The sequence below is a fragment of the Epinephelus moara genome, chromosome 18, assembly GCF_006386435.1.
Source record: "Epinephelus moara isolate mb chromosome 18, YSFRI_EMoa_1.0, whole genome shotgun sequence".
Classification (NCBI taxonomy): domain Eukaryota; kingdom Metazoa; phylum Chordata; class Actinopteri; order Perciformes; family Serranidae; genus Epinephelus; species Epinephelus moara.
This window is the reverse complement of record NC_065523.1, coordinates 16,345,903-16,371,752: the sequence shown is the minus strand read 5'-3', so window position 1 is coordinate 16,371,752 and position 25,850 is coordinate 16,345,903. Positions and strand designations below refer to the sequence as shown.

Genomic DNA, 25,850 nt, shown 5'->3' with positions numbered 1-25,850 from the left:
ATCAGTCCGTCCTCACACTCTCTTTGGAAAACATGCGAACAGTCCAATGCAGTTGTATCCATGTTGCCAGGCTTTGTAGATTAAAACAGATAGTTGTCCACTTAGAGATGCACCTAGTCACGGCCTGGCCTCGGAGGAACTTCTCCTTTAAGAAAAAAGGAAACTATCCAGCTCCTGTTATGTCATTTCAGTCTGTCAGATGGCCGGTCTGTGTGCTAGTCCAACATTTAAGTGTGGACTCAGTTGGCAGCCAGTTTAGTTCATATGCAGGCAGGCAGGCAGGTTGGAAATACATGTCTCTTATTAAATTGGTCCACCGTTGATATGTTCTTCATCAGACTGTTCAAGATGTGAGTAAAGGAGGTACACAGACACTGAATCACATTCTTAGAGCCACCGGACTGGAGGAAGACCCTGGTGTCTCCCACAGGGAAAGCCACCTGCTCGCTCTATGGCGTGGCTCAAACACAGTCCTCAGCGGCTTGCTGGAAGCAGCCACACAAGTATGATTTGGCTGGTATGGTGAGAGGAGCTCCACGGGCCCAGAGGAGGATGGAGCCAGGCAGGAGGACAGACGAAAGGAGCCGACGGGGGAGTGTGGAGGAAACGATGATCGGAAGAGGTTCGGAGAGGTTTTGGGACAGGAGTGGAAGACTTTTTTTTTTTTTTTTGTTCCCCTCTTCTCTGATGTGGAAACGACACAGTGCGAGGAGGAAGACAGGAGTAGACAGGACACAAAGACAGAGAGACAGACAGGCATCTTATCCTCCGCCAGATCTGAAAGAAAAGTGAAAACAGAGACTGTAAAGAAAAATGCTGCATAGACAACAGTGGATGAGGATGCTTGAGAAATGGAAGAAGGCAATCTGCTTTACAATGATAAGGGAATATTTTGGGATTGGGGACAGGGATGAGGAGGGCTTTTTTTTTTCTTTGCAAGATTTGAATAGGGATGAAGCATTCCAGAAAAAGGAGCAGTGAGATGTATGGCACTCTGTGGGGATGAGCCAAAAGGATGAACTTCAGATGGTGAATGAAGGAGTAAGAAGCCATGCTGAGGGAATTAGGGATGATGGGAGGACATGGATGTTTTGTCGTGCCGCTCCAGCGACAGAATATCACACTGCCATGGTCCTGCAAGGTTATACCTTCCTCTCCGAATGTTCCTGCATCCCATTAGCACACATCAAGAGAAAAGACAACATGTCAAGACACATCAGTGACAGTAGGAAAAATAACAAACAGCTTTGAGAAGCATGTTATGAAGCTGATCATTTTGCATTAGAATTACGTTAAATTTAAAAACAAATAAGCAATGTTAGTTAACAGTTAGAATTGTTGAAACCTTACATACCTTAAAACATCAATTAAAAGCCTAGCCTTTTTTGGACATAAAAGCTGAATCCGCTTTACAGTCGAGATTTAATCACAAAACTGTTTTATATAGATGTTAACTTTAAATTTAAGAACAAAAACACAGACCAAACAAAGAACCAGTCAGTCATCCAATCCATTATTTCATCCACCAGTTCTCTCCAAAATCTTTCTTGCAAGATTACAGTGATGACATAACATGCAGCAGGTCTACAGTCATCATGGCACCGACTCTCTCAGCCCCAAAGAGTCTGACAAGGCGCTACACCAGAAACTACACCCGCCCTCTGAGCCAGAGGTCTGACTAGGAAGAGAAAACTTCCTGCTTACAGCTCATGCACACATGCACAGACACTGACCCCTGGCCCTAAAAGGACTGACTACATGCTATGAATGATTTAAATTCTGCTTTTTGATTAACAACTTCTCACTGGCCACAGGTATCTTACAAATCTACCTGTGACTAAAGCAGAAGCAGTCCTTTTAGGTCAGAGTATTAGGAGTGAACAATAGCAAGCATGCACAGGTGGAACAGTGTAGAAGAAGCACATCAGCAAGGGCGTTTGGGGTTAGGATGCTGCCTCTAGGAGAAAAACTGGGTAATGCAGGCTAAAAGAGCACCAACGGTAAAACGTTAAATAATAACACTTTTTCATAAATGGCTAATAAATCTATTTGACTTGAGCGAAATGCTGCAGCAGTTCCTGGCAGATTAACGTCTCGGTCCTGCCCTGTCATTACGATAAAAGGGACTGAAAGGTGCAGGATGGAGCTCAGGGTTGGTTAATGATTCAATCAAAGAAAACAAAACGGCCAGAGTGATGCTTCGCACGGATTTTGACGCCAAAAGCAGTTCAAGCATTTGCACGGTTGAGCTCAGACTCAACCCCCAATTCCCCCTCCCCTGGTTGGGCAGTGAGTTGCAAACTAGGGTCTATCCCAGAGGGGTGAGAGTGGGAGGGGCGGGGGTTTCCTTTAGGTAGAAGCAGACAGGTACACAAAGGCATGCCAGAACTCTTACTTAAATCCCCATCCTGTTCCCCCTAGGACTATAGCTGCCAGGAGAATAGCACCTGCGATGGACCCTATTATGATATTGGTGCCACTGGGACCTGCGCAGAGGAAGGAGGAGGGAGGAAGGGTGCGGAGGAGGAGGAGGAAGAGGAGGAGGAGGAGGAGGGGCAGAAACAAAACAACACCACTAAAAAACACACGTCAGAGGACAGCATCAACACTGTACATCAACAACATCAACTAGAGAGAGAGAAAAAGAGAGAGGCAGATGGTAAGATACCTGCAGACAGAGAAAGAGAGATGAAAGGAAGGAGGAGGATACCAGCACGTGGGGTGGAGGTGGGAGAACGGGCGGGTGAGCGAGGGAGGTCAGGGAGACAACAGTAACAAAAAAAACAAACCAAAAAAAAAGCAAAGGAGAGAGAGTTTTATTACTTTGTTCTCATTCCCCCTCTCCTGCTCTCTCAGCCGGACACCCTCTTGCTCAGGGTGGCTTTTTTGGCCCTATGAGAGCAGCTGCTCAATTGCTCTGTGTCATTGGCAGACTGCAAGAAAGTAAGGAAGACACTTGAAGATGCCTGCAAGACATACAGTACCACCACACACACACACACACACACGCACACACATTTACACTGACACACTGTACATGCACATATGCTCTAATGGATAAACGTGTCTCAACACACACCCACACTCTTCCAACATTGAAACCAGGACTCAGCAGGAAGGAAAACACCGTGCGGTCTAAATGTTGATGTTTCTCACAACAATCAGGTGAGCTACTCTGTGTGTTCGAGGACAAGATACTGCGCTCGGCTTCAGTGCATAGAAACGCTACAGTGATGATGGGTAGAGACTATGAGAGGGAGATGAGAGGCAGACAGAGAGAGAGACATGGGCAGGTTGAGAGACACTATGGACCTTTCTTCTCTGGGCCCGTCGGGACTGTTGGCTCGGGGATTGGATCAAAGACACTGCAGTCCTTCCCTGTATAGTCCCTGTCACAGATACACTTCACCTCATTACTGCAGGTCTACAAGAGAGACAGAGAGAGGGAGGGGGAGCTGAAAATCAAGTGCAATAGCTGGTAATAGAAAGAGACAAGCAGAGAGAGATGTTGAAACTGATATGTAGCCGGTAAGCATGGATTTGGTGATTTGCAGCCTGGGCGCCGGAAGAAAATGGTGGCATTGTACATCTCTGCACACCACAGATATGTTGCATTTGTACATTTCATACATATCATATCAACATTTCCAAATTGATGTAATATGAGTTGACTTCATCATCGAGAAGGTAGAGGGGATGTTGGATGGCGTGACACCTAGGTGATACGACCTACAACTAAATCGACCCACATTTGTTAGTGCCTTTCTAGTCATCCGAATACTCAAAGTGCTTTTACACTATGAGTAACATTCACCCATCCACACACACATTCATACACTGGTGGCTAAGACTACCATACAAGGTGCCACCTGCTACTCAGTTTGTTTAACATAGTCACACAATGATGGAACAGCCATCAGCAAATTTGGGTTCAGTATCTTGCTCAAGGATACTTCGAGATGCAGGCTGGAGGAGCCAGAGGTTGAACCAATGATCTTCCGATTAGTGGATGACCCGCTCTGCCTCAGTTGTTTTTATGTGAGTCGTTGCTGCATTTCCAAAGGCTTTTAAGCACCACACATGGGTGTTTTTCAGCGACCCATTGCTGTATTTTCACCTGGGACAATGCCATGAAAAAGCAGTTGTTTTTTAACGGAGCCGCCCCTGCATTTCCTGCCGGGATAGTTCCACCAAAACTAGATATCTTAAGCCAAAACATAATCTTTTCCTATCCATCACTAAGTGCTTTTGTGCTTAAACATAACCACACATTAACCACAGCACTGTTGAAACATTAAGTTTTAGTGTATCTGCAACATAATATCAGAAATATAACGTTTCCTTGATCTGCAGAAACACACAATGTCAACATTTATTTTGGCAACTGGGTTGGGATTTGCAGCTTAAAACAAATCTATGAATCTGTTAAGACTGAATTTCAAGTGAAACCTTTTTTTTTTAGACTTCAACAGACATTCAATTAGAGTATTTCAACATGTAGTTTAAACCTATTTCACAGCAAAATGAAGTCATTTAGATACTGTTGAAGCAATACCTGCAATGTGTATTTGAATTTTGACCTTAAAATTTGGTAGATTAAAAGCAGAAGAAATCTTTAACATGAAAACAATAGTCATATCACCTATATTTAGATGTGAAACAGGTCCTAAATACATGTTAGATTATAGTTATGAATGAAACAGTGGATCTACACATAATGTTCCGTTTTTGTTGACACTGTCATAAAGGTATTAAATTTTATGTGGATTGAGGACCAACAATTAGAGACACCTCTCTATAAAATGTAGTCAGTACAATACAACCTTTAACTATAATCTCAATACTAAACATATCTTTATCAACAATGTCACCAAAAACACTGAGGAGCTTCACAAACATAGATGTTATGGCAAGGCTGTTGGATGTACCTAATAAAGTGGCCACTGAGTGAATGTACCTAATATGTCTGAAAAACATTCACTTGTACGATAAGAGGGACTTAATTCTTGTCAGTCTGTGTACACTGCAGTACAAAGAGGAGTGTCTTCATGTCTTTTGACCTGCAAATCACCAAATCAATGCTTGCAAAGAAGTTGTGAGCGCAAGAATTTTTTACCCCGTGGTCAGAACAGATGCGCCCATAGTTGGATCCCGAACAGCTGCTGAGGTTGAATGCCGCCACAGGGAGGCAGCGTCGCTCCAAACACATCATGTTGGGACCACAGGGAGTGCCGTCCTCCACGTAGCCCAGGTCTGAGCCGTCCTCCAGTAGAGCATGGCCGCCTCTGTGTGAAGCATCCAAACATGTCAGGCAGACGGGAGATAAGGGGGTAGAACTAGACATTTAGGGACATGATATTTAAATTTTCACACCCTATATTAGTTGTAGCAGATCAAATGGACTGCTTACCTGCAGTCCAAGTACTTGTTCTGGTGATAGAGGGTGAAGCTGGTCACCTCACCCTGCAGGTCTCCAAACTTTGGCTTCATCGTCACATTGGCACAAAACAGAAAGCCACATAAAACATCCCTACACAGAAAAAAACATAATGGCAGAGGACAATGTGCATTAAAAAAGCAGAAAAAGGTGAACACACTGTCTTCTATGAGAATATAAGCAAAGAGGATCAGGATAATGTGACTCACGGCTTGTTGCACTGCAGCCAGCCTTGACCTTCAGGGCCTGGACCACAGTTGCCTTTCTCTGTCCCCTCAGCGTTCAGCTTCTCATAACAAAACCTGTCCGCTGAGTCTGAGAGGGCAAACGAAGACCTAAATTAGACTGTCGCAAGGGGAATGAGACTACATGTGCCCTTTCAAGGTGCATGTGTTCTATACTTACTATAACCCCAGAGTCCCCTACATTGTCCGTCACGAGTCCTGCATCGTCCTCCGTAACAGCGGCCCTGAAGAAATGAGACAACAATAATCACGCACATGTCAGAGTGCAGCATGCAGACTAGCAAACATGACACTAACCAGACCTTACCTGACTTGTGTCACACATGTAGCCATCCAGCTTGTGGACGTTATGAGGACACTGCAAAAGGAGAAAAGTACTGAATGTTCTAGACACTCTGGTTGATCTTGCAGTTTTTCTTCAGTGTTATGAAAGTCAGCTCTACCTGGCTGGAGTCTCCGGTGCAGGTCTCTGGGATATCACAGTCGTTCACAGCCTCTCGACACACCACGCCTCTCCGCTCATACTAGGTCACAGCATAAAGAGGCAACATATAAATGCTGGATACGTCATGTTAGTAATCATACAGGCTGTGGAGATAAGTAGACACATTTCTGAATTTATTACCGTTAGTTTAACTTTTCTTAAACAGTTTTTATGCTCTATAAAAGAAAAGCACTGTATAATTATACACCAGGGCACACAGTGTGAATCCCTTGACAATAAGATAGAAGTTGTGGAGGCTGAAGCTCAAAACAAACCATATCTCTTGAACTCTACTGATGAGCGAAACCGAAGAAGATGGATGCCCAATGTGTTATTTGGTTAAAAAAACTTCTCCTATTGCATGCAGAGAAAAGAACTGTTGCTGGTACTGTTTACAAACCTTATCATTTATAGGAACACAACACACAAAAATGTTTTAGCTCAGCTTCCCTTTTTTTCTTGTGTGCGTGTGTCATTTTGTATCATTCTGTGTCCCCTCTCTACATTCGGAGTTTGAGTTGCAGGTTGAAGAATTTACCAGTCAATCTGATCAGAGCTGATCAGAGCTGATCAGATCGACGGATGACAGGAGCAGCTGCTGCAGAGGCAAGTCAACCAAACTCTTACACCCAGTGCAATGACTGGTTAAGTTTCGCTTTCATTACACCTGGCAATCTGCTGCTCAGAGAGTGTGGTGCAGTGAGTAACCGCTCAATGTATTTATTCCAATAGTGCTCCTAAAATAATAAAAAAAATCAATACGTGGCGGCAGATGATGTTATCATGGCGGGCTGCCAAAAATAAATGAATGTGAGGGAAACCCCAGTACACACTAAGCTGCTGTTTTCTTTTTGTCTGTCTGTTATTGATGCTTATAATGTAGCCTGGGCCCATATTCATCTTCATAATCATCAACATCTGTGCATGCCAGTATGTTACTGAACCAAAAGTCAAAATTCAAATGAAATTTCACTGGCATCTGATTATGGAGCAATAGATAAATAGCCAAACATGAGCAAAGATTGTGATTCTCTTACTTAGCAATAAATATAAAGTGATTGCATCCTGCACATCTCAATTCCTCTCTAGCAGCAAGGCAATGGAGATAGTGTGCAAAGGACGCCTCACCATGCGCGTTTGGCCGTTACCACAAAACCTCACCTCAGTGAGTTCGCAACATTTTGCCGCAAGTCAGTTTATATGGAAGCCAGCACGCTACAGTGGTCAATGTTCTTTGTAGTGGCAAAGGTACACATAAAAATGGCCACCACTCTGATCATCCTGCTATGCTGGTTTGAATGGAAATGTCCGTCTTACCCTCATTCTATTTCTATGGCGTGCACTCACCTTACAACTACTGCAGCAGAGTCCATTACTGCACATGGCATCATGGGTAAGTGTGCACTTTTTACAGCAGGCTCCTCCGCTACGTGCACACTCCTGCAGCCACAGACATGAAAACAAACCTTCAGCTCTGCTCAAGAAAACAGCTCAAGAACTGGCTTTAATGCATGATGTCCAAATGGGTACTCACCACCTGGGATCCACAGTCACACTCTTCTCCTGGCTCCACGAAGCCATTCCCACACTCTGGAGGGTCCAACAGCTGAGAGAGACAGAGATGGACATATATGAGAACATATATAACTAGGTGACAGATGGATGAGAGATGAAACGTATCAGTGATATAGGAGACTGTTGGCTGAGACTACAGAGATACTAATATGCGTAACATAAATGTATCATGGTCCTCTGAGTTTGTGTTTTCTGTTGGAAATTAGGCTACACGAATAATTAATTAGTCTATAAATATGATGCTAAGCACACCCTATATCCCCACATGGCCCTCACCTTGTTTGGCTTGTTGAACAGGCAGCTCCCGCCCCCCTGGAGCAAGAACTGGATGTACTCATCCACACTGCAGCGAGAAAACTTTCTGGGCAGATAATATCTGTGTTCACACACACAAACACACACACAAAGATCGAGAGCAGGACATTAAAAAGTAAAAGAATAAGTGAAAAAAAAAACAGCACAATGCTTTTCCGCCAGTTAGGAATGCCAGATCCACTGTGGGTGGCTGTGCCATCACTTTGCAATCTGACAGAAATGTTACCATCTGTAGTAGGATATTACTCAAACAAATAATTGAAATCTGTATTGTTCCATCTGGCAAGGACAGCCAAATCGAAATCACGCTTAGTGTATGGTAAATACTTTAAATTCAATTTGTAATTCTTACAAGGTAGTTGGCACAATGAGGTCTGATGTTTCAACAAGTTTTCTTAACACATCAAACACAAGCTGTGATTATCACAGGCTCGGCTCATTGAAGACTGTGTCAAAGTCAAAGCATCCCTCTGTTCCAGGTGTTTAATTGTCTAATTGAGTGAAATGAACAGAACAAATCGCAGCTTAGAGGGAGAGCGACAGGAAAACAGGCCTGCTGCTTAATCGTGTCAACAAACACAGAAGAGATGCATTTTACAGGTGTGTTGTGTTGTTTTTGTTGTTCACTTCAGTGATCTATGATGGATCTTTACCCCGTGTCTTCCATGATGCAGCCCAGCCAAGCATCTGGGCACCTGCAGTCTCCTGTGAAGAAGGAGGAAGAGGAGCAAAGATGAGATGGGGAAACCTGAATAAATTACATGAAATTAAAAAAAAGGAACAATGTGGTGTTCATGGCCCGAGCCGTGACACTTCACATGCTGCAGCAAGATTTATGATCAACAAAGAAGAATAGACTGGTACCTATTAACAGAGGTATGGAGAGCCTATAGAGTATGCACTGAGCTCTTGTCCTGGCATTGAATAATGGACCTGATGGCTCTTCAACATTAATCACTGAGCCCATTGTTCAGTGGCAGAAATGCTCTAACCAGCAGCCCCTCCCTCTTAGACACAAGTGACTAATCACCTAATGGAGAAGTCTAATTACAAAAGAGGACTGCTGGACAGGGACACCAACACCCAACGCTGTCTCTACCACCCCCCTTCAATACGGTCCCCTCCTGTCTCGATCCTCCCCACACTGATCTTGAGCTCTTGCTTTGATCATTTACTTAATTCAACCCCTGTTTTATAGATCTCTCTACCCCCCGCATTATCAGGCTTTGCTGTTGTCTTTTACCTGCAGAGTTGCGGATGTTATTCCACCTCATGCCGACGTTCTGGCCAAGACTCTGGCACAAAGTGATGGCCATTGCTCCTACATTCCCATACTGCAACGAACACACATAGAATCAACACAGTGAGATGGGGATAACATTAATAAAATCCTAATGGTAACTTGGGTTGCACCAAACAGGATGTATTTAAAGTGGCAGTGACACCTGTAGTAACTGGTAGTCAAAGAGCTCTGCGGGCAGCGAAACAAATTGTTGTTCTTTTAATTAAGAATTCAGGCAATAATTCGACTTTTAGAACCATCAATTCTGTGAGCAACCATAACTGATTTTAAACTGCTCCGTGTATGAGTCTGCAGACAGCAGAGCTGGTTGGTTAGTCGCAGCTCTCTGTGGCTGCTTTTTTCTGATGCCATTACTGCCTGCAATATTCCAAACTGATCCAGTGTCAACAAATGCCAAAAATGATCATTCTCTTGTTTGGTCAACACATTTTTGATGAATGATAACTGTAAGTGCTGAGCTCACTGAAAAACACATTGCATTTCCTGTAACCCCCTCATAATTAAAGTCAACTGGTGTTTCGCTGGTTTAACACCAACGGGAGCGTCCATTTGCATATCTATTTTTAAATGCTGGTAGAATTGCAACAAAATAAGATAGAGCAATAATTCTTTTTGCATATAAAACCGGAGGAGTTACATTAACATATCACGCATTCATTGTGTCCCAGAGCACTGTTTCCTTGCACTAATGGGTTTGTAGAAATCCAGTAAAAAGCGCACACGACAAAAACATTATAATCCAGATCGCGGGTGTTCACAGCACTTCCCACATTGGAATTAGCTTCATCATGTTGTGAGCATGACCTAATTTTCTTGCGTGTATTCAGAAAAATATGTGTAGAAAAAATTGATTTTCATTTTTTGGGGGTTCATTGCACTTTTAAGCATATTATTTCATTAGTATGGATATAAGTCCAAACATATTATTAAAATTTGGGATATAAGGGTTGATTGATGTAAAGCATATTAAACTACTCCAAAAATGGCACTACAGCATGTAAAAATGTAAAGATATGCTCTGGAGGACTTGTTCTATGGTAGACCTTAAAATTCGAAATGTTTTGTTTGCATAGCAGTAACTTAATACAGCACTTTGGCAAATGTCACCCCGCAACACCCACTTCATAATACTGCAAATATATATAAATATTGCAAAACTTTCATCAGTGGGCCATAGGCTCAATCACCACTGTGGTACCATTTGTTTCAGTGAAAATCTTCGCTTTGTTGCTCTTTTGCTAAGCGTTAATGAGAAGATTGAAACCATTCTCATGTTTTCATGATAAAGCCACATCCAGCAGACAGATAACTTAGCTTGGAGCTATCACTGGCTCCAGCTACATGTTTACCATACAAACACGAGAGTGTCACAATCTCTGCAAGGAGGTCTGTAAGTATATTTCTAAAACTGTTCCTTTATTTCATGGTTTATCTAATAATTCTTTTGCATTAAAAACGTGACACCTAAATGAGCTGTATAAAACATTCAGAGCAGAGTTTGAGCCAGGATTGTCTGCCCATGGTTCTCAACATGGAGCTGGCTGGACAGGCAGCTAACAGTGCTAACAGCGCAAACAGTGCTAACAATGGCAAAGAACAGTGCTGACAGAGCTAATGGTGTTAATGTGTAGGGGGGACCAAAGGGTGAGAGCTTCTGTGACACTGTCATCTGTGATAAGCTAGCCAGTGGGATACACACACAGGGACTCCCATGCACTAACATCGAAGCGCTGCCAGACTGTCTGCCACAACATCAGGATGCCATTACTTCACTATATCTTCACATAGACATAGTAATAGTCGTGCGCTACTCTATTAATACTCTGAATGTCACATACACTTCCTTTAATATTATCTAAATAACTGAACACGTTTAACATGCAAACTTCATAATCTTTAGTCCTCTCCTCGCCATGTTGCACCAAACTTTTACCTCTGATCTAAAATGACAGTTGAGGAGGTTCAATATAAAAACTTTAATCATCATCACACTTTATCTTTTAAATCAATGGTTTAATTTAAACTGTGCAACAAAAATGATCTGGTTTAATCTTAACAGTGTGTATTTAGCTAAATCATTATCTATAGTTTAAATTAATCCCCGTTGGTGCAACAGAAAAAATAACCCCTTTAGATTTTCCTCACCTCGTTGATGCCTCCTCCCCGTGTTAGAGAGCACACTCCTCCTGTGTAGGCCGTCCCACTGCGGCTACTGTGAAATGTGCGCCCTCTGAGGTTCACAGGAAAGATACCATGATTTAAAATAAAACCTCAACTTGCACCCAAACATCAAATAAGCCTTAATTCTCAAGATATTAGATTTCTGTCCTCTTACGAGAAAAGATGGACGACGTCACTCTGATCTTTGATGTTGTCCTTCCTGTATTTCATGAAGTTCTGCAGCGTTATCAATGGATCTTCCACTACTGGCATCATATTTTTAGAGATCCAGGTCTCCATGGCAACCAGCACGATCCTTGTGTTCAACTGTTCCTTGTAGATCTGGGGACCAAAAAACGCCCATCAGTTTACCGTTTTGTTGGCGTGACACCTGTGCTGTGAACACTCTGCGTGCTTTCTGGGATAAATCATTTTCAAATGTGGAAATAAAAAAACCACACTTCTCGACAGGTGGCGGTGTGTGTGTGTAGAGTTTAGGAGTAGGAGGATTATAATCCTTCAAACAAAGCTCTTACCGCATCTGCCATGTTGACCACTGCTTTGGCAAAGTTCTTGGTTTGGCTGCTAGAGCGACGCAGCTGTACAAACTGTGGAGACACAGAGATACACAGATGGTGTAACATTCAGTCTCTCACACACAAGTTTGTACTTCTATACTTGTATGGATGCTGACATAAGGCGTTACTTTATAGGAATGTTTCACTGACTTTATTGCCATCTGCATCGGCAGATCAAAATGCTGGCAAGTATTTGTATCCAGTTTCTAACTTTTGCTTTATTTCCAGCTTTATTTTGTCTTTACTCCTTTATGACAGTTATACCTATGAGGGCAGCTTCGTTTACTTTCACCATTGCATACTCTGATGTCAGTGGATGCATGATGAAGTTAGCAGTCTGCCTGTGCAGCATCTGTCAGCTTTGCAGCGATAGAAACATTTCCAGCAGCCTAAATGTAGTTTTTTCATGTGTCTACATTTGTGAGACAAGCAAACATGATAGCAACTGGTAACCCAATTTTGCAATGCAATGTATGACTGCAATGTAACATTGAAAGGGTGCACTGTCAGTTTACATCCACAGAAAGTGTGTTTTTGCCACTGACAGGCTCAGATTGTTCAACTGTCTGGAAACATTATAGAAAGGAACCCTACAGAGATAGGCCTTTTTGTTAATGAGTAAAATCCCCTTTGTTTAACCAGAAACCAAACCCACCACGCTCCATTAAAAAAAACATAATTTTATATTCCTAAATCACACCTCATTCAGAGTCAACAGAAACTAAATGAAACAACAAAAAAATGTCTTGATTGGTCTTTCCATTGTTCCAACAACTACCAACTCTAGCATGGCTAAAATAAACCCTTAATTCCTCCAATTAGATGTGAAGATATGCTGCTTCCATGCACATTAAAAATCCTGTGTATTTAAATGGAGACTGGTGGGTTTGCCCTGACGATTTCGGGACTGATTTTTGGTCAATGCAAAAGGATCTTACTCTTGAAAAAACAGGTCTATCTCTGCGGGAATTCTTTTCATAATGTTATCAGACACATAGATTAACAATTTGAGCCTGTCAGTGGTAAAAACAAGCACTTTTAGTGGGCGTAAACTGATGGTGCACAAATGGCTCAGGTGGTTACAATGCAGCCTGTTTCCCTGTATTCACTCAATGCTGGACCAGTTTCAAAACTTGTTGTTCCCATTAGTCACTTGGACACAAATACCTGGGAAAACAGGGTTCAGGCTGAAAGTAAAAAATAAGTCATTCTTTGATACACACATCCCCAAGCCATGCTGGTAGATGGTTAACCTCACAAACCATGCTGGTAGATCTAGGCACTGTTGGACAGCCTCTATCACCCAGAACACTGTGCTTTCTCAGGATGACAAAGACCACCAGCACAGGACAGATGTCCACATAAACCACAGCAATAAGTACTTTCAACTCACCATGTCGTTGTCGTTGACCACCATCAACTCAATATATTTGGTCTCAGTCTGGACCGAGGGCTTGCGGGCATATCTCTTGGATCGCCTCAGCCCCCCAGACACCTGCTGCTCCCTCATTTGGTCCAGTCTGTCGTCATCATCATCACCATCACCTCCTGTGCTATCCCACTCACTGTCCTCTGTACAGTCTGGACACAGAGAAGCGGAGCTGCGGGCACTTAAAGCAATATTACTTTTTCCTGTGCTATACGGTGCAGTGCAAACATCGCTATCTCATGTTCAGTCAAAACATTACAGTTCCCTCTCAGAAAAGCTGTGACTGTTATTAACCCCATGTCTGAACACTTTTTTAATAACATAAGCAATATATGGAATATTAAATAACATTTATCTTGATATTATTGAAACAGTTATGGATTAGAGGTTGGGTCTTATTTATCTAACTGAAGGTAAGGTGGTTATATTAAAATGTAATAATGGTAAGAAGATGAGGAAAGACTTGAAGGCAATATTAATATAATATTCTGGTGTGATATACGAGTGTCAGTAATTTATGTTTTAAATGCACTTATGTACCTGGGCAGCGGGGGGAAAGTCTGATATCAGGCATCCTGCGGATTAAGTGAGCACCATCATTCTAAAACAAAATACACCCAGTTGTCATTAGGCGCATAAGGATCTCAAATAAACAAAATAAGCTAATAATAAGTAAATAAATTGGTAATTATCATTACAACTACTGTCCACTGACTATTTACCTGATTGCTCCCATTCTGTATGGGCTCAATCCCATAAGAGAAGAGGCCATCAGAGAACATGCCACTAAAGAACCAACAAGGAGAGAAAGAAAGGGAGATGCAGAGGAGAAATTTAACATATTAAGAAATTATGTGCGCAGAAAATATACACAGGACAACAAATGTGATTATTTAAATAAAGTTCAGGCTCACCACAGGCCGTGGCAGGTGGAGAGAGCTGCCCAGGACTCTGGTAAACCTCTTAACCTTCCCTGGTAGTAGCAGTGCTCCCCTCCCTGTGGACACAGCGCACCACTGCTTCATGAAACAACATCTACTGACACACTTCAGGCTCTCTTTTATACTTCATTGGGTATCGTAATAGGTCAACTCCGAGGGAAAACCTTCCACAACCTCTGCACGTGTGACCCCCCCCTCTCCCTCTTTTCCCACTATAGCGTTTATGGTACAGTTTGTGACCTACTTGTGTCCTGCGCTCTACTCTATTCTGCTTCACTGACAACAGAGGTGGAGGTAGACCTTTGACAAGGATCTCTTCAATAAATCAACACTCACGTTGCCCACACAGTTTGCTCTGAGAATTTAACATGGCATGACGGCACAGTGGGCAGGCTGCACCAGAAAAACACAGGATGAGAGTAAAAAGGGAACTGAGCTCTGCTCTTTACTGTCATAACAACCTTGACTACTACAATAGAGCGTGAGCTTTTGTCTGCGGCTAACACTCCCTCAAAAGCGGGCGTGCTGCCTCACGCGGTCACAGCAGGTGAAAATGAACCACCACGAAAGGTGAGAACAGTGAGAAACACTGGTTCACCTGGATCAAATTGGGTTCACCAGGGTGTCTCAGCCTTGCCACAACAGCTCAGCCAAACAACGCCTCGGTGCTCTGAGTGGAAACGAAAGCATTCTAGCAACAGAGATCTGCCTGGTGACGTGTTGCCCTGGATTCGTCGCACCTGCCATGTCCAGCAGCGGCATCGGAGGCGTCACGTGAGGCCTCCATCCAGCTGAGCAACAATCTGGCCTGACTACAGGTCTCCATCCCCAACCCTATAAGCCTCCTGTCTGTCCCGCCACTCTGGGAACAAACCGATTGTCTATGAACACGCATACACCCCCCAAATTACTCCTCCCTGTTCCAAAGCTCATCTTGTCTTTGTATTAACTGGTATTTTACTCCTCATTTTCCCTCCTCCTCCTCCTCCTCCTCCTCCTCCTCTCGCCGGCTCTGCTCTTCCCTCCCTCTCGCTCTTCTTTCATTCTCTTCGCTGCCAAGAACTTAATGACACTGCTGAGCTAACTCATTGCTATGGAAACAGGCTTTTGATTGGTCAGGAGGACTGAGGGAGAGTTTGGAATGATTGTTGGGGGGGACATGGAGCGGTGGCTGGGTGGGTGGGTGTCTGCTGGGGGGGGGGGGGGGGCACATTTGTACAAGAAAAAAAAAACAACATTAGCCATCCCTGCTGGCTAGCAGAATGCAGTGACATTCCTCTGGTCTGTCCTGACAAGCGCACATCACATTAGATGTCAATGCGTTCATCCATTTTCCTGTTATCTCTTAATTCATTCTCTGACCTTGTGGTTTTACACCACAGGCATCTGCTGCCTTTCTTCTTGACTGTCTGAGAAAGGCCACAGCAGTGAGGCATGCAGGCACGCCGCTAACAGGAAAAACCCACGTATGTAGAGCACAGTAACATGCATAATCTCAACAGTTCCACGGCAGCCTACTTTTGAAGCAGAGAGCACACAATGCACTTTCTATAAATAGATAAAACGGGCGATCAAACTGCAACAACATCAATAAAACATTGCAATCACATTAACAAAAGATAAAAACAAACAGGAAGCACGTGTTTTATTTCTAAAATCAGACTTCAATCAAACAGATCTGTGTTAGATGACCATAAAATATATACAAGATGTGGAAATTGTGTTATATAACGAGCTCTAATAGTGAGCTACTGCATCTGACAAACAAAACTTTAAATTAATGCTAAGACTCACTGGCACCAGCACCAGTGTAAAATGTGACAAAGTCTCAGTTTCTGCAGCCAAAGAACTGAATGCTGCACCGCCACTCCGGTCATCTCATTAATATGCTGCCTTCTGTGTGCCAAAAGACAAGTTCACTCACTAAAATTCTGTCAGCACACATCCCCACCCCACGCAAACAGCCTTACCACTGACTGTGAGGGTCTGCCATCCTGGTTAAAGTGCCGCTCCACATATTCTGAAGACAGAAGGTGACTGCAAAGAGAGGAGAGATACCATGAATATCTCTAAAAGCATTATCTCTATCGCCTTGTAATAAAAATTGGTTTCATCAGGGTTATTTTCCACCTCTTGTTCCCCCCTTGAATGTATTTCACAAAGAATAAGCGGACATATTAACATGTGGTGTTAATAAAATCAGTGGAACCTCATAAACATGCACCAGTGTGTGTGTGTGTGTGTGTGTGTGTGTGTGTGTGTGTGTGTGTCACATTGGTATTCCCCATCTTGTCATGTAACATAATAGAGGCGCTAAGTGCATTTGCTTAAGTGCTGGGAAATGCTAATGAGGACAGCTGCAGTGAATTAAAAGCGCCTACTGATACTGTACTGAAGTGTGTACAAAAAGGCAGATCTGATGATTTTTGGATGGTAATACTAACTGGTTTAGCTCCAGATCCAGAGTGAAGGTGTGTCCAAAGGCTTCCACTTGGAAACAGCTCTGGGCCAAGTGGACGGGCTGAAAAAAAAAAACAACCCCACAGTGACAGAGACAGATTTGATAGTTGATAAATCAAAGTGTAACAAAGCAATTGTAGTTGCCGCTCTGTAAAAGCCACAGAGTGATTGTGGAAAAAGTCCCATGAATAATTCAACAGAATCAATACTGTGTACGCTCTAAAAGCAACTCGCCGGTTGAAATATTATGATTGATAAAGTCTCCATTGATCGACAGTGGCTGCCAACATTCGGGCAGGCCTGACTGCGGAGAGCTATGGCTGTTTAAGAGCTAAGCTTGAATTTCGTGATGGAGCTGGATGGAGAGGAAGGAGGCAAGAAGGAGGGGAGGAGGAGAAGGAGAAAACTGTGCTGGTATGGTCTATATCAGTGGTCATCAATTACACTTGTCTAAGGGCAAGATTATTTCTAAGTAGACACTGTGAGGGCCAGACTTTGAAAAAAAACCCCATTTTGACCTAATTAGCCTATAATAGTTTCTTGATATGATTAATACTTGTTTAATAACATAATAAAAATATTTTATTCATTTTATTCCTGGTTCAGACCAGGCAAATATCAGTGAGACCAGTGAGTGACAGAGAGAGGGAAACAGAAGGTGGAAGGTGGACTATTGCATGCAATGTTTCTCTAAGTTCGGCAGTGAATGACTCACTCAGAACGCTGTTTTATCGCTTTTTGACACTTCACTGCTCTTTGGTAATAATAAAAGCTACGACTAATGGCTTCATGGACAATAAGGACTGGTGTGATGGTGGGAATATGAGGTGCTGTCCTGTTCCTGCTATGAATCATTGCACAGCAGTTCTAAGCTGTTCAAAGGCGTCTGTGGAACAGCGCTGCCCATGTTCAGGAGGAGTGACCGTGTGGCCATCTTGCTGAGGTCAGGATCTGTGGACAGTTAAATCATTCCATAACCAAAAACCATGGATTACCAGAACCATCCGGAAACATGGACAATCACAAAGCAGCAGCTGACAATGTAAGAAGACGCCAATAATGACTAAATTACTCTGCACAAATGTGTTTGCATGTTCTCTCCCCGTCAGCTTGGGTTTTCTGCGGGTACTCCAGCTTCCTCCCACAGTCCAAAGACATGCAGGTTAACTGGTGACTCTAAATTGCCCGTAGGTGAGAATGTGAGTGTGAATGGTTGTCCTTCTCTATGTGTCAGCCCTGTGATAGTCTGAAGACCTGTCCAGGTTGTACCCCGCCTCTCGCCAAATGTCAGCTGGGATAGGCTCCAGCAGAATAACTGGTTACAGAAAATGAATGAAGGAATGAAGTTAAGGGACCTAATGGGAACACGTTTCATTGGAGTTGTACTTTGTATAATTCCATGTGATTGATGATTTTGTACCCATGGGTTTTTCACCAACATATCTGGGGTTGGTAAATCACTCCTAATAAAATTATTTCCATTTCAGTAGTTTGGTACATTTTCCTACAAAAAATATGGCATCATATGAAATCATGAGCCAGCAATGTGTTTAACCTATGTATTTAGAGAGGCTACATCCGTATGACCAATGCACTGACTGGAGCAAAGAAGGAAACAACCCCAGCAGGTGGAGTCATTTTAAGGTACGTTGTCACCATGTTTCTTTTCCTAAACCTAAACCTAACCTCTGTAACTTTATTTGCCCACATCTAACTTCCCAAACTTTTTGTTACGTACATAACCCCATTTCTGGGGTGCTATCATACAAACCACTGTGAGCACATTTTTGTAGGATATCATATGAACAGTTGTGTGAGGTTGTGGGGTTGCTTCAAATTAGGAATACAAAATGAAAATATTCTAAATACTAATAACACATTTTTTACCTCCTCACATCTTCTGAATTGATTAATATTCTGCGAGCTGGATGGGTAGTTTTGGCGAGACGTACGGTGGCCAGTAGGCCGCCAGTTGAGGATCACTGGTCTATATACAGCCATGTTGTGCCAATGTCCCTAATGGACAGCTGCCAGAGCTGAGGAGGTGAGGAGACAGCAGGGCCAGGAGAGAGAGAGATTTAGTGCAGACTAAACAGTGTGTCTCTTCAGCAGCTCTGACTGTGCCAGCGTGGCTTTGATCTCAGTCTGGAGGAACCAGGCTGCAGTGAATCACTGGGCTTTTACAATAAAATGCATCACTATCCAGGAATTATTCCCTCCAATGAGTACGGACAACAGATTTCTTACTACTGTCTTGGAAGAGGCTGAAGCATGATGTCCATCAGTGCTGCTGTCTCTGTACAATAATGTTGTTCCACAGCTTTACAGTGATAGCGTTTGTCCTCTGGTCACTATGTGTGACTGCTCTTGAGGTGTCTGACAAACCATTTTCAACACAAGGTCCTTTTAATAGCGGCTCTGGTGTTTTTGATTCTATCACATGATCTTGCTCAGCAAAGCGAATTGACATAAAATGGTAGATGTTCAAAATGACATTTTTTTTAAGAACTTTAAAGATATACTGAGTGGGAATTGTCACTTACTGTTTGTAAACACTCGCCAGCGAAAATGAAATGGAAAGCCAACCCCAGATTCACACATTTTTTGGAACGAGCTTTGTTTGCTTGGTGTTTTGCATTTGCAGTTTTTGGGTACTGGCTCCACGATTTTCTTAGCTTTCTCTTTACTGTGTGCCTGGTCACTACCTCTTATAAATTCCTGACCTAACCTGCCCACTGTGCCCAGGAGCCTCCTGACCATGGCAAAATGAGAAGAAAGTAAGAAAATACAGGCAAAGGGCAGAGTCTCTGAAAATAAATACACCACCACACACCTCTAGTGGGTCATTAGTGCGTTGTGTTCAGAGCGATTACTTTTGCATAAGTTTAACTATCATATTTCTTTAAGGACTTCTTGTCCCTGTTGGTTCAAAGCTGAGCTTGAATTTATCTTGACCAAACAATTTCTCCTGAAGATCATTTAAATAGCTGCTCTGGAGCTTTTGATCACATGACATCACCAATCCATCTTCCTACAAACCTTTTTAAGCCATAATGGATATTAAAAATATTGTAAATTGAGTATTATTTACCATAAAATCAATATACATTTTTACATAACCATAGTACTGCCAAAAGTTGTGGCTGCCTTCTTTATGATAAACAAACTTATTTAAATCTATGTGGGAATTGGTCTCACAATGAGTACTTAACTAAAGGTATACTACGCAGGATTTTCCTTAAAAAAATGTACAGACTTATACAGACATAATCCTCTGCCTGTATTTCTTTATTTTATTCTTATTTTGCTGTGTTCGGGATGTTCCTGGGCACAGCACACAGTTGAAGTTGGGACTTTACAAAAAGGTGCCAGACCATAAGCTGCATGTACTGTATCTAAGAGGAAACTTGGAAAATCATGGACACAGCGCCAAAAAAAAAAATGCAGATATAACAAACAAGAGTGGATCTGGAGTTAGCTTTCACTTTCACTTTAGCTGGCGATATTGTTTGCAACCAATAAACGTCAATTCCTGCATAGCATACCTTCAACCAATAAGATCAATTTAAAAGACAGGATATTATCACACCAAACAATAATACAGATATCCTAATACTGCATATTTACCTCAGCCTGAAATTCTAAAAATAGCTGTCATTCAATCTGTGCTAAAAAAAAAAATCTTTACGTAAGACATTCATCTTACAATTTCATGTTCAGTGTCAACTGACAACAACAAAATAAACACTACAGATAAAAAAAAAACTAGTTAAGCAAAATGCTGCCTCACCTATTTTCATCGCAGCATGATGTGACAGAAAAGAAAAAAAAGTTCAGCTCATCCCCTGCTGCTTCTAAATTTATCATCTCCCTCATTCCAGGCATCTTTAATATTTCAAAAAACAAAACACAGCAGGTCTAGACAAGAACAGCTGCTGGAACAGGAACTTCTGAAACCCTGTCTACTTGAGCAGTGTCATCATTTGTATCTTAGGAATATAGATTATGTTCGCTGGTACTATTTTTTTATTCATTTAGTGTCTGGCTCGGTTAAGACAGCCTCTCTTCCAGAGGCAATAGCATTCATCATTCGTCTTCAAACATGTGATTCTGTGTGTGTGTGTGTGTGTGTGTGTGTAAGGAGCCTAATGTGTTCTCTCATAACAGTTATATGAACCACATCATATCAGCATGACATAACAGAGAGAGAGAAACAGGGGAGTGAGGGATGGGGAGTGCTCAAGCCTCTTGGACCATGCAGCACTTCTCACACAGGCCTGCTTCATAATTAATGGGGACATACTTCAACACACCACTGAATAATGAAGAAGTCGAGGGCTCAGCGAGGCAGCCGAATGATCGGACATGATGACTGAATATTTCAGGATGGGCCAAGCTTTGTCATGTGGAGATAAGGGGCCACCACAAACGCACGCTAACATTTAAACAGGTCTTTGATGAACTGTGCATTTACTACAATGCTTGCACAGCACACAAAGCAAGTCAGAAGGTTTTACTTTCAGAACTTGTTGCCAGATGTTACGATTTGAGTTTAGGCGGGAATAAATGGCTGCTCAACAATTTGTCTGTCTCGGTTGCGTCCCACCTGACATTGCTTCACTGTGGACGTTCGGAGGGATTTTCAGTGACTAACTGGGTCAAAATCACGAGGAGTGGAGACTGCTGCAAGACACCACCCTGCACTGTCATCCCTGTGTAGCAGGAGCTGCGTGAGCAGCAGAGAGCCAAGCGCTGCACTGTTACAGACACTGGTTCCCCATCAGCAGAATAGCAGTCAGTCTTGGTACTGTCACACCTATATGTGTCCACACAGACTTGCTACAATGCCACCAATAGTGAGGATGCATCCTGAGCACTAGACTTGACATTTTTAAAGGTTTCCTGAACTTAATGAGCTGCACATTCAGCTACAGGGCCTGGTTTCATATGATTTTGGTCCAGAAAAAAAAAACTGATTTAAAAGGCCATTCTTATACATTCTCAAACTGAGACTACAGACAGATTAATCTGTTTCCAATTTTGCTGGAAGATTCCTGAAACCTTGTCAAGCTTGTGTCCCTGGCCCTTACATTAAGACCACTGGACTGAGCATCACAGTGAACAGAGTGGGCCAAAAGGGAGGGTTACCCTTAGTTACAACTTACCAAGGTGTTCCCAGTGCTGTTCTTCACCCTGGTATCCAAGTGGTCATGAGCCATTTCCTCCTCTGACTCGATCTGCTGCACCAGCCGTTTTGGATAGACAATCTTGGTGGCAGTGTCCCCGCTGTCGGACTGCCCTGCCGGGGTAAACCAGTCCCAGATGCCTCCATCCTGCTCCAGGCTCCTGGACACACCTACAGGTAGTACAACAGAGACAATCTCACGGTAGGCTCATGAGTGTGCAGAGGTTTTGGCAAGGTAGGGACAAATTGGACCAGCTAGTGATGCAGTGCATAGGTGTAGATCTAAGGGGGAAGCAGGGGACATGTCACCCTCAATATTTAGATAGCATGCAAAATTGAAGATACTTGCACTGTAAAAGTCACAAACTGGTGCTTAAAAATGACCTAGAATGCAGGAAATGAAGTGTTTAATGCTCAGAATTTGTCTCATATGTGTCCCCCCAAATATTAACACAAGACCTATGCCCTTAGTAGTGAGCTAATCAAATGGTAGGAGTTGGTTTGAAAGTGAAATACTTTAAATAAGCCCCACTGTGTCAGTATTCAGAGCAGTGTTTTTTTTCTGTAAACTAATGGTCTGCTGACCTCATTTATCACACTAACCAGTTAATAACCGTTTTATCAGTCGCAGCTCCAGTCTGAGAAATTCAGTGGGCATAATTAAGTTTTGATGGAAAATGACAATAATGTAGTCATAGTTTATAGGCTGACGCCCATACTGACACACACAGGGCCTATGTAGCTTAAAAATCCCAGCAATCATCAATCAGACTGTAAAAACACGTTGCCTTTGTGACTGGCAAGTTATATCATGGTGCTTTTAGATGTTGATTGGGTTAAACACCGCTGTAAATGGTTATGGGTACGTTGGATATAGGCGATGGGGCTGCGATGGAAATGTGTTGATGCAGCAAATCTACCGCATCGGAGAGTGCTCTGAGGCCAGCAGGCTGCTTGGCACCGTGCTCCCGCTACAATACAATCGCAGCCTACACACCGGGGTTAGAAAAGTGCTGGTGCAAGGGGAAAAAATGTGGATGCAAAGGAAACGAAAAGGGTGCTCCCGCTCTTCATCCAAACCCCCTCTCTCTCTCCCTCCTCTCTGCCTCTCTTACCTGAGACCGCAAGCCTGTCGCCCACTGCAGCAAAGACCATGAAGCACCACACCGCCAGCATGATCTTCACATATTCCCCCGGATTACAACATCGAGAGCCGCAAAATGTCACGAACCCGGCCGACGGAGGGGAGGAAAGGGACCAAAAAGCGCACAGCAGAAATGATGGCGAGGAGCGACAGTGAATCTGCTGCTAAACATCTGATGATGCGCGTCCTCTCATCTCTCCCCCCTCTCCTTCTCTCGCGCTCTCTCTCGCCCTCTCAGCTCCAGCAAACACCGCTACTGAGAATTTGGATTAGCATATCAGAGTAATGAAAAATGAATCATAACCTAGGCCAGGGCGGAGGTGATCAATACAGGCCTATACATTGATCAGTGAGGAAATAGTGAGGAGAAACGGGAGAGTGCGCACCGCGGATGCATAGCTCCGCAAAAATGCGCGGGTGCGTACTGGTGTATAGATGAGGTTGTACGTGTGTGTGTGTGTGTGTGTGTGTGTGTGTGTGTGTGTGTGTGTGTGTGTGTGAATCTGCGGTATGCGGAAACGAAGAGATGGGAAAACGAGGAAAAATGCAATGCGTTGAGTCTGCGGTGAGGAGGACACGTGGGACCGCGGTACCTCCCTCATCCCGAACAGCCTCCTCCTCCCGTTGCCGGGGAGAGGATACGACAACCCGGCTGATGCTGAGGCGCACGGCCGAACAGGAGCCATAAAACGGGATCATTGATTCACATGTCAGTCATTTGCTCAATATACAGCTATGAATGTCGGGATATCTGGGAATGCGTAAAGATGAGGCCTACAGGTCTGCAGAGGATGGATGTATGTCATGACCGTGGAGAGACATCACAGCTAAACGCAAAAACATGTTGACTAATACACCGGAGGCCTTATCGTCATGTATTCCATAATGTTCCTCCTGTTTCTATGGTAACCAACTCAAACTGTTTAGGATATTTTTGACATTTATTTTTACAATAAAAGACTGTAATTCTATCACACTTGTGGATCAGTCTCTGCATTTGGCTGCTGCAAAAATATTGAATAAAGCCAAATATCCAAAAAATAAACTTATAATAAGAACTACAGTTTTTTTTAATTTACATTTACTGGGATCAAATAAAAGCTGGGGCTGCTGTAGGACTGATAGTTCTTTGGATGTATAAAACCAGGTTGTTTGCTACCTTAAATTATGTGTCCATTCCTCGATTACCCTGTAAGTTAATCATATTCCTTTAGTCTGTAAGGGTCCTCAGATCAAAAGAATCAGAAGGGTTTTTCATAAAAATGAATCCAAGTTGTATTGTTTGACAGGATAAAGTGGGGTTGTGTCTGTATGCTGGGTGACGTAATCATCAAATGATGTAACTCTCTCTCTGATGAACAGATGCATCTGTTGAAGCTAGATCAGATGAATGACTCATAATTGTTATCTGAAGCCTAATTTTTAAATAAGCAATATTATTACTACTTTAAATAAAAAAAATTGATTGTGATAACTGAGCAACAGTTTTGTGTGAAAGGAATTAAAGGTTGATTTAAACAAATAATAGCCTGGGCTATTAATTGAAGTTTTATGGTAAGTTAATATTAAACCACATTAACATGTCTGAAAAGGTAGACTTCCCCTTTAGACATTTACACAACTAGTTTTAACTTCAGAGTCCAGTGTGTAGGACTCAGGGGGATATATCGGTAGAGATGCAAAATATAAAATAAGGATGTTTAATTACCGTAAAATAAATGAGAATGATTTGGATCACCATGTTGCACCGTCATGTTTCTACAGTAGCCCGGAATGGATAAACAATGGCTCTATATTCCATTTGCATTGCCATGTCAGCCACCAAGAGCACTGGAAAAACATTGATTTTCTTAAATGTGAAATTGCTTTATTCAGTGTTTAAACGGTTTAGAACACCTGGGGTCTCATTTATAAAACAATGCGTAGGATCCATACTAAAATGGCGTGTGCCAAAAAAAGTTTCTACAATCAGGCTTTCACCTCACCATCTGCGTGGCCAAGTTCCCATCTCCAAAATGTTCATAAGCATGGGTCAGCGTTTCTCCCATCAAGTCTGTTTTTATAGATCATTTTGCGTGGGAAGTGACGTATGCCCTTTTCGGGCCTCAATTTGGTGTGTACACAATGTTTATACTGTAAATGAGACCCCAGGTCCTTTTCTGTTGGAGAGGAGGAGACCTTTGCGGTTAATTTGGCTGCTGGTAAAAACTTCCTGAACTATGATCACTGATCCCCTTTTCCACCAAGTTAGCTCTGGTTCTTGGAACCTTGGTGCTATCTTGCGAACCAGCCCACTTTTCCACCAGTTTTAAACAGAACCATTGTAATCAAGGATGTGTTATCAACAGAGGGCATTGCACAATGCACATCAGAAGTGGTAGCAAGATGGCGGAACCTGACAACTTTTGTTCTGTTATTGAAAATATTTGTTTTTATCCAAAAACAAGTATAGACCAAATATTAATGAGACCACTGATAATTTTTTTCCTACTGATTTCTCACTTAACATCTTTATTGTTACTTTCTCCATCCTCTCCTGCCAAAATCTGGAATATGACACACCCACTGATGTTGTCACAGTTTGCACTTCAGGT

The 25,850-nt window shown here is 42.7% G+C and overlaps 1 protein-coding gene across 1 annotated transcript; it reads right to left on the bottom strand.

The window, feature by feature from the left end:
* Positions 1 to 613: 613 nt before the first annotated feature.
* On the bottom strand, positions 614 to 23,883 carry LOC126405985 (disintegrin and metalloproteinase domain-containing protein 11-like). Its single transcript, XM_050070068.1, is given in 27 exon segments — positions 614 to 777; positions 1,149 to 1,166; positions 2,396 to 2,486; positions 3,313 to 3,424; positions 5,117 to 5,285; positions 5,411 to 5,530; positions 5,647 to 5,752; positions 5,843 to 5,906; positions 5,990 to 6,040; positions 6,126 to 6,206; positions 7,514 to 7,606; positions 7,701 to 7,772; positions 8,018 to 8,117; positions 8,710 to 8,761; positions 9,300 to 9,390; positions 11,505 to 11,589; positions 11,695 to 11,861; positions 12,056 to 12,127; positions 13,491 to 13,678; positions 14,067 to 14,127; positions 14,249 to 14,312; positions 14,441 to 14,523; positions 16,438 to 16,504; positions 16,912 to 16,988; positions 22,093 to 22,283; positions 23,228 to 23,362; positions 23,365 to 23,883. Coding segments are annotated over 27 exon segments (2,490 nt in total). The 5' UTR covers positions 23,429 to 23,883; the 3' UTR covers positions 614 to 761.
* Between the last annotated feature and the right edge of the window lie 1,967 nt (positions 23,884 to 25,850).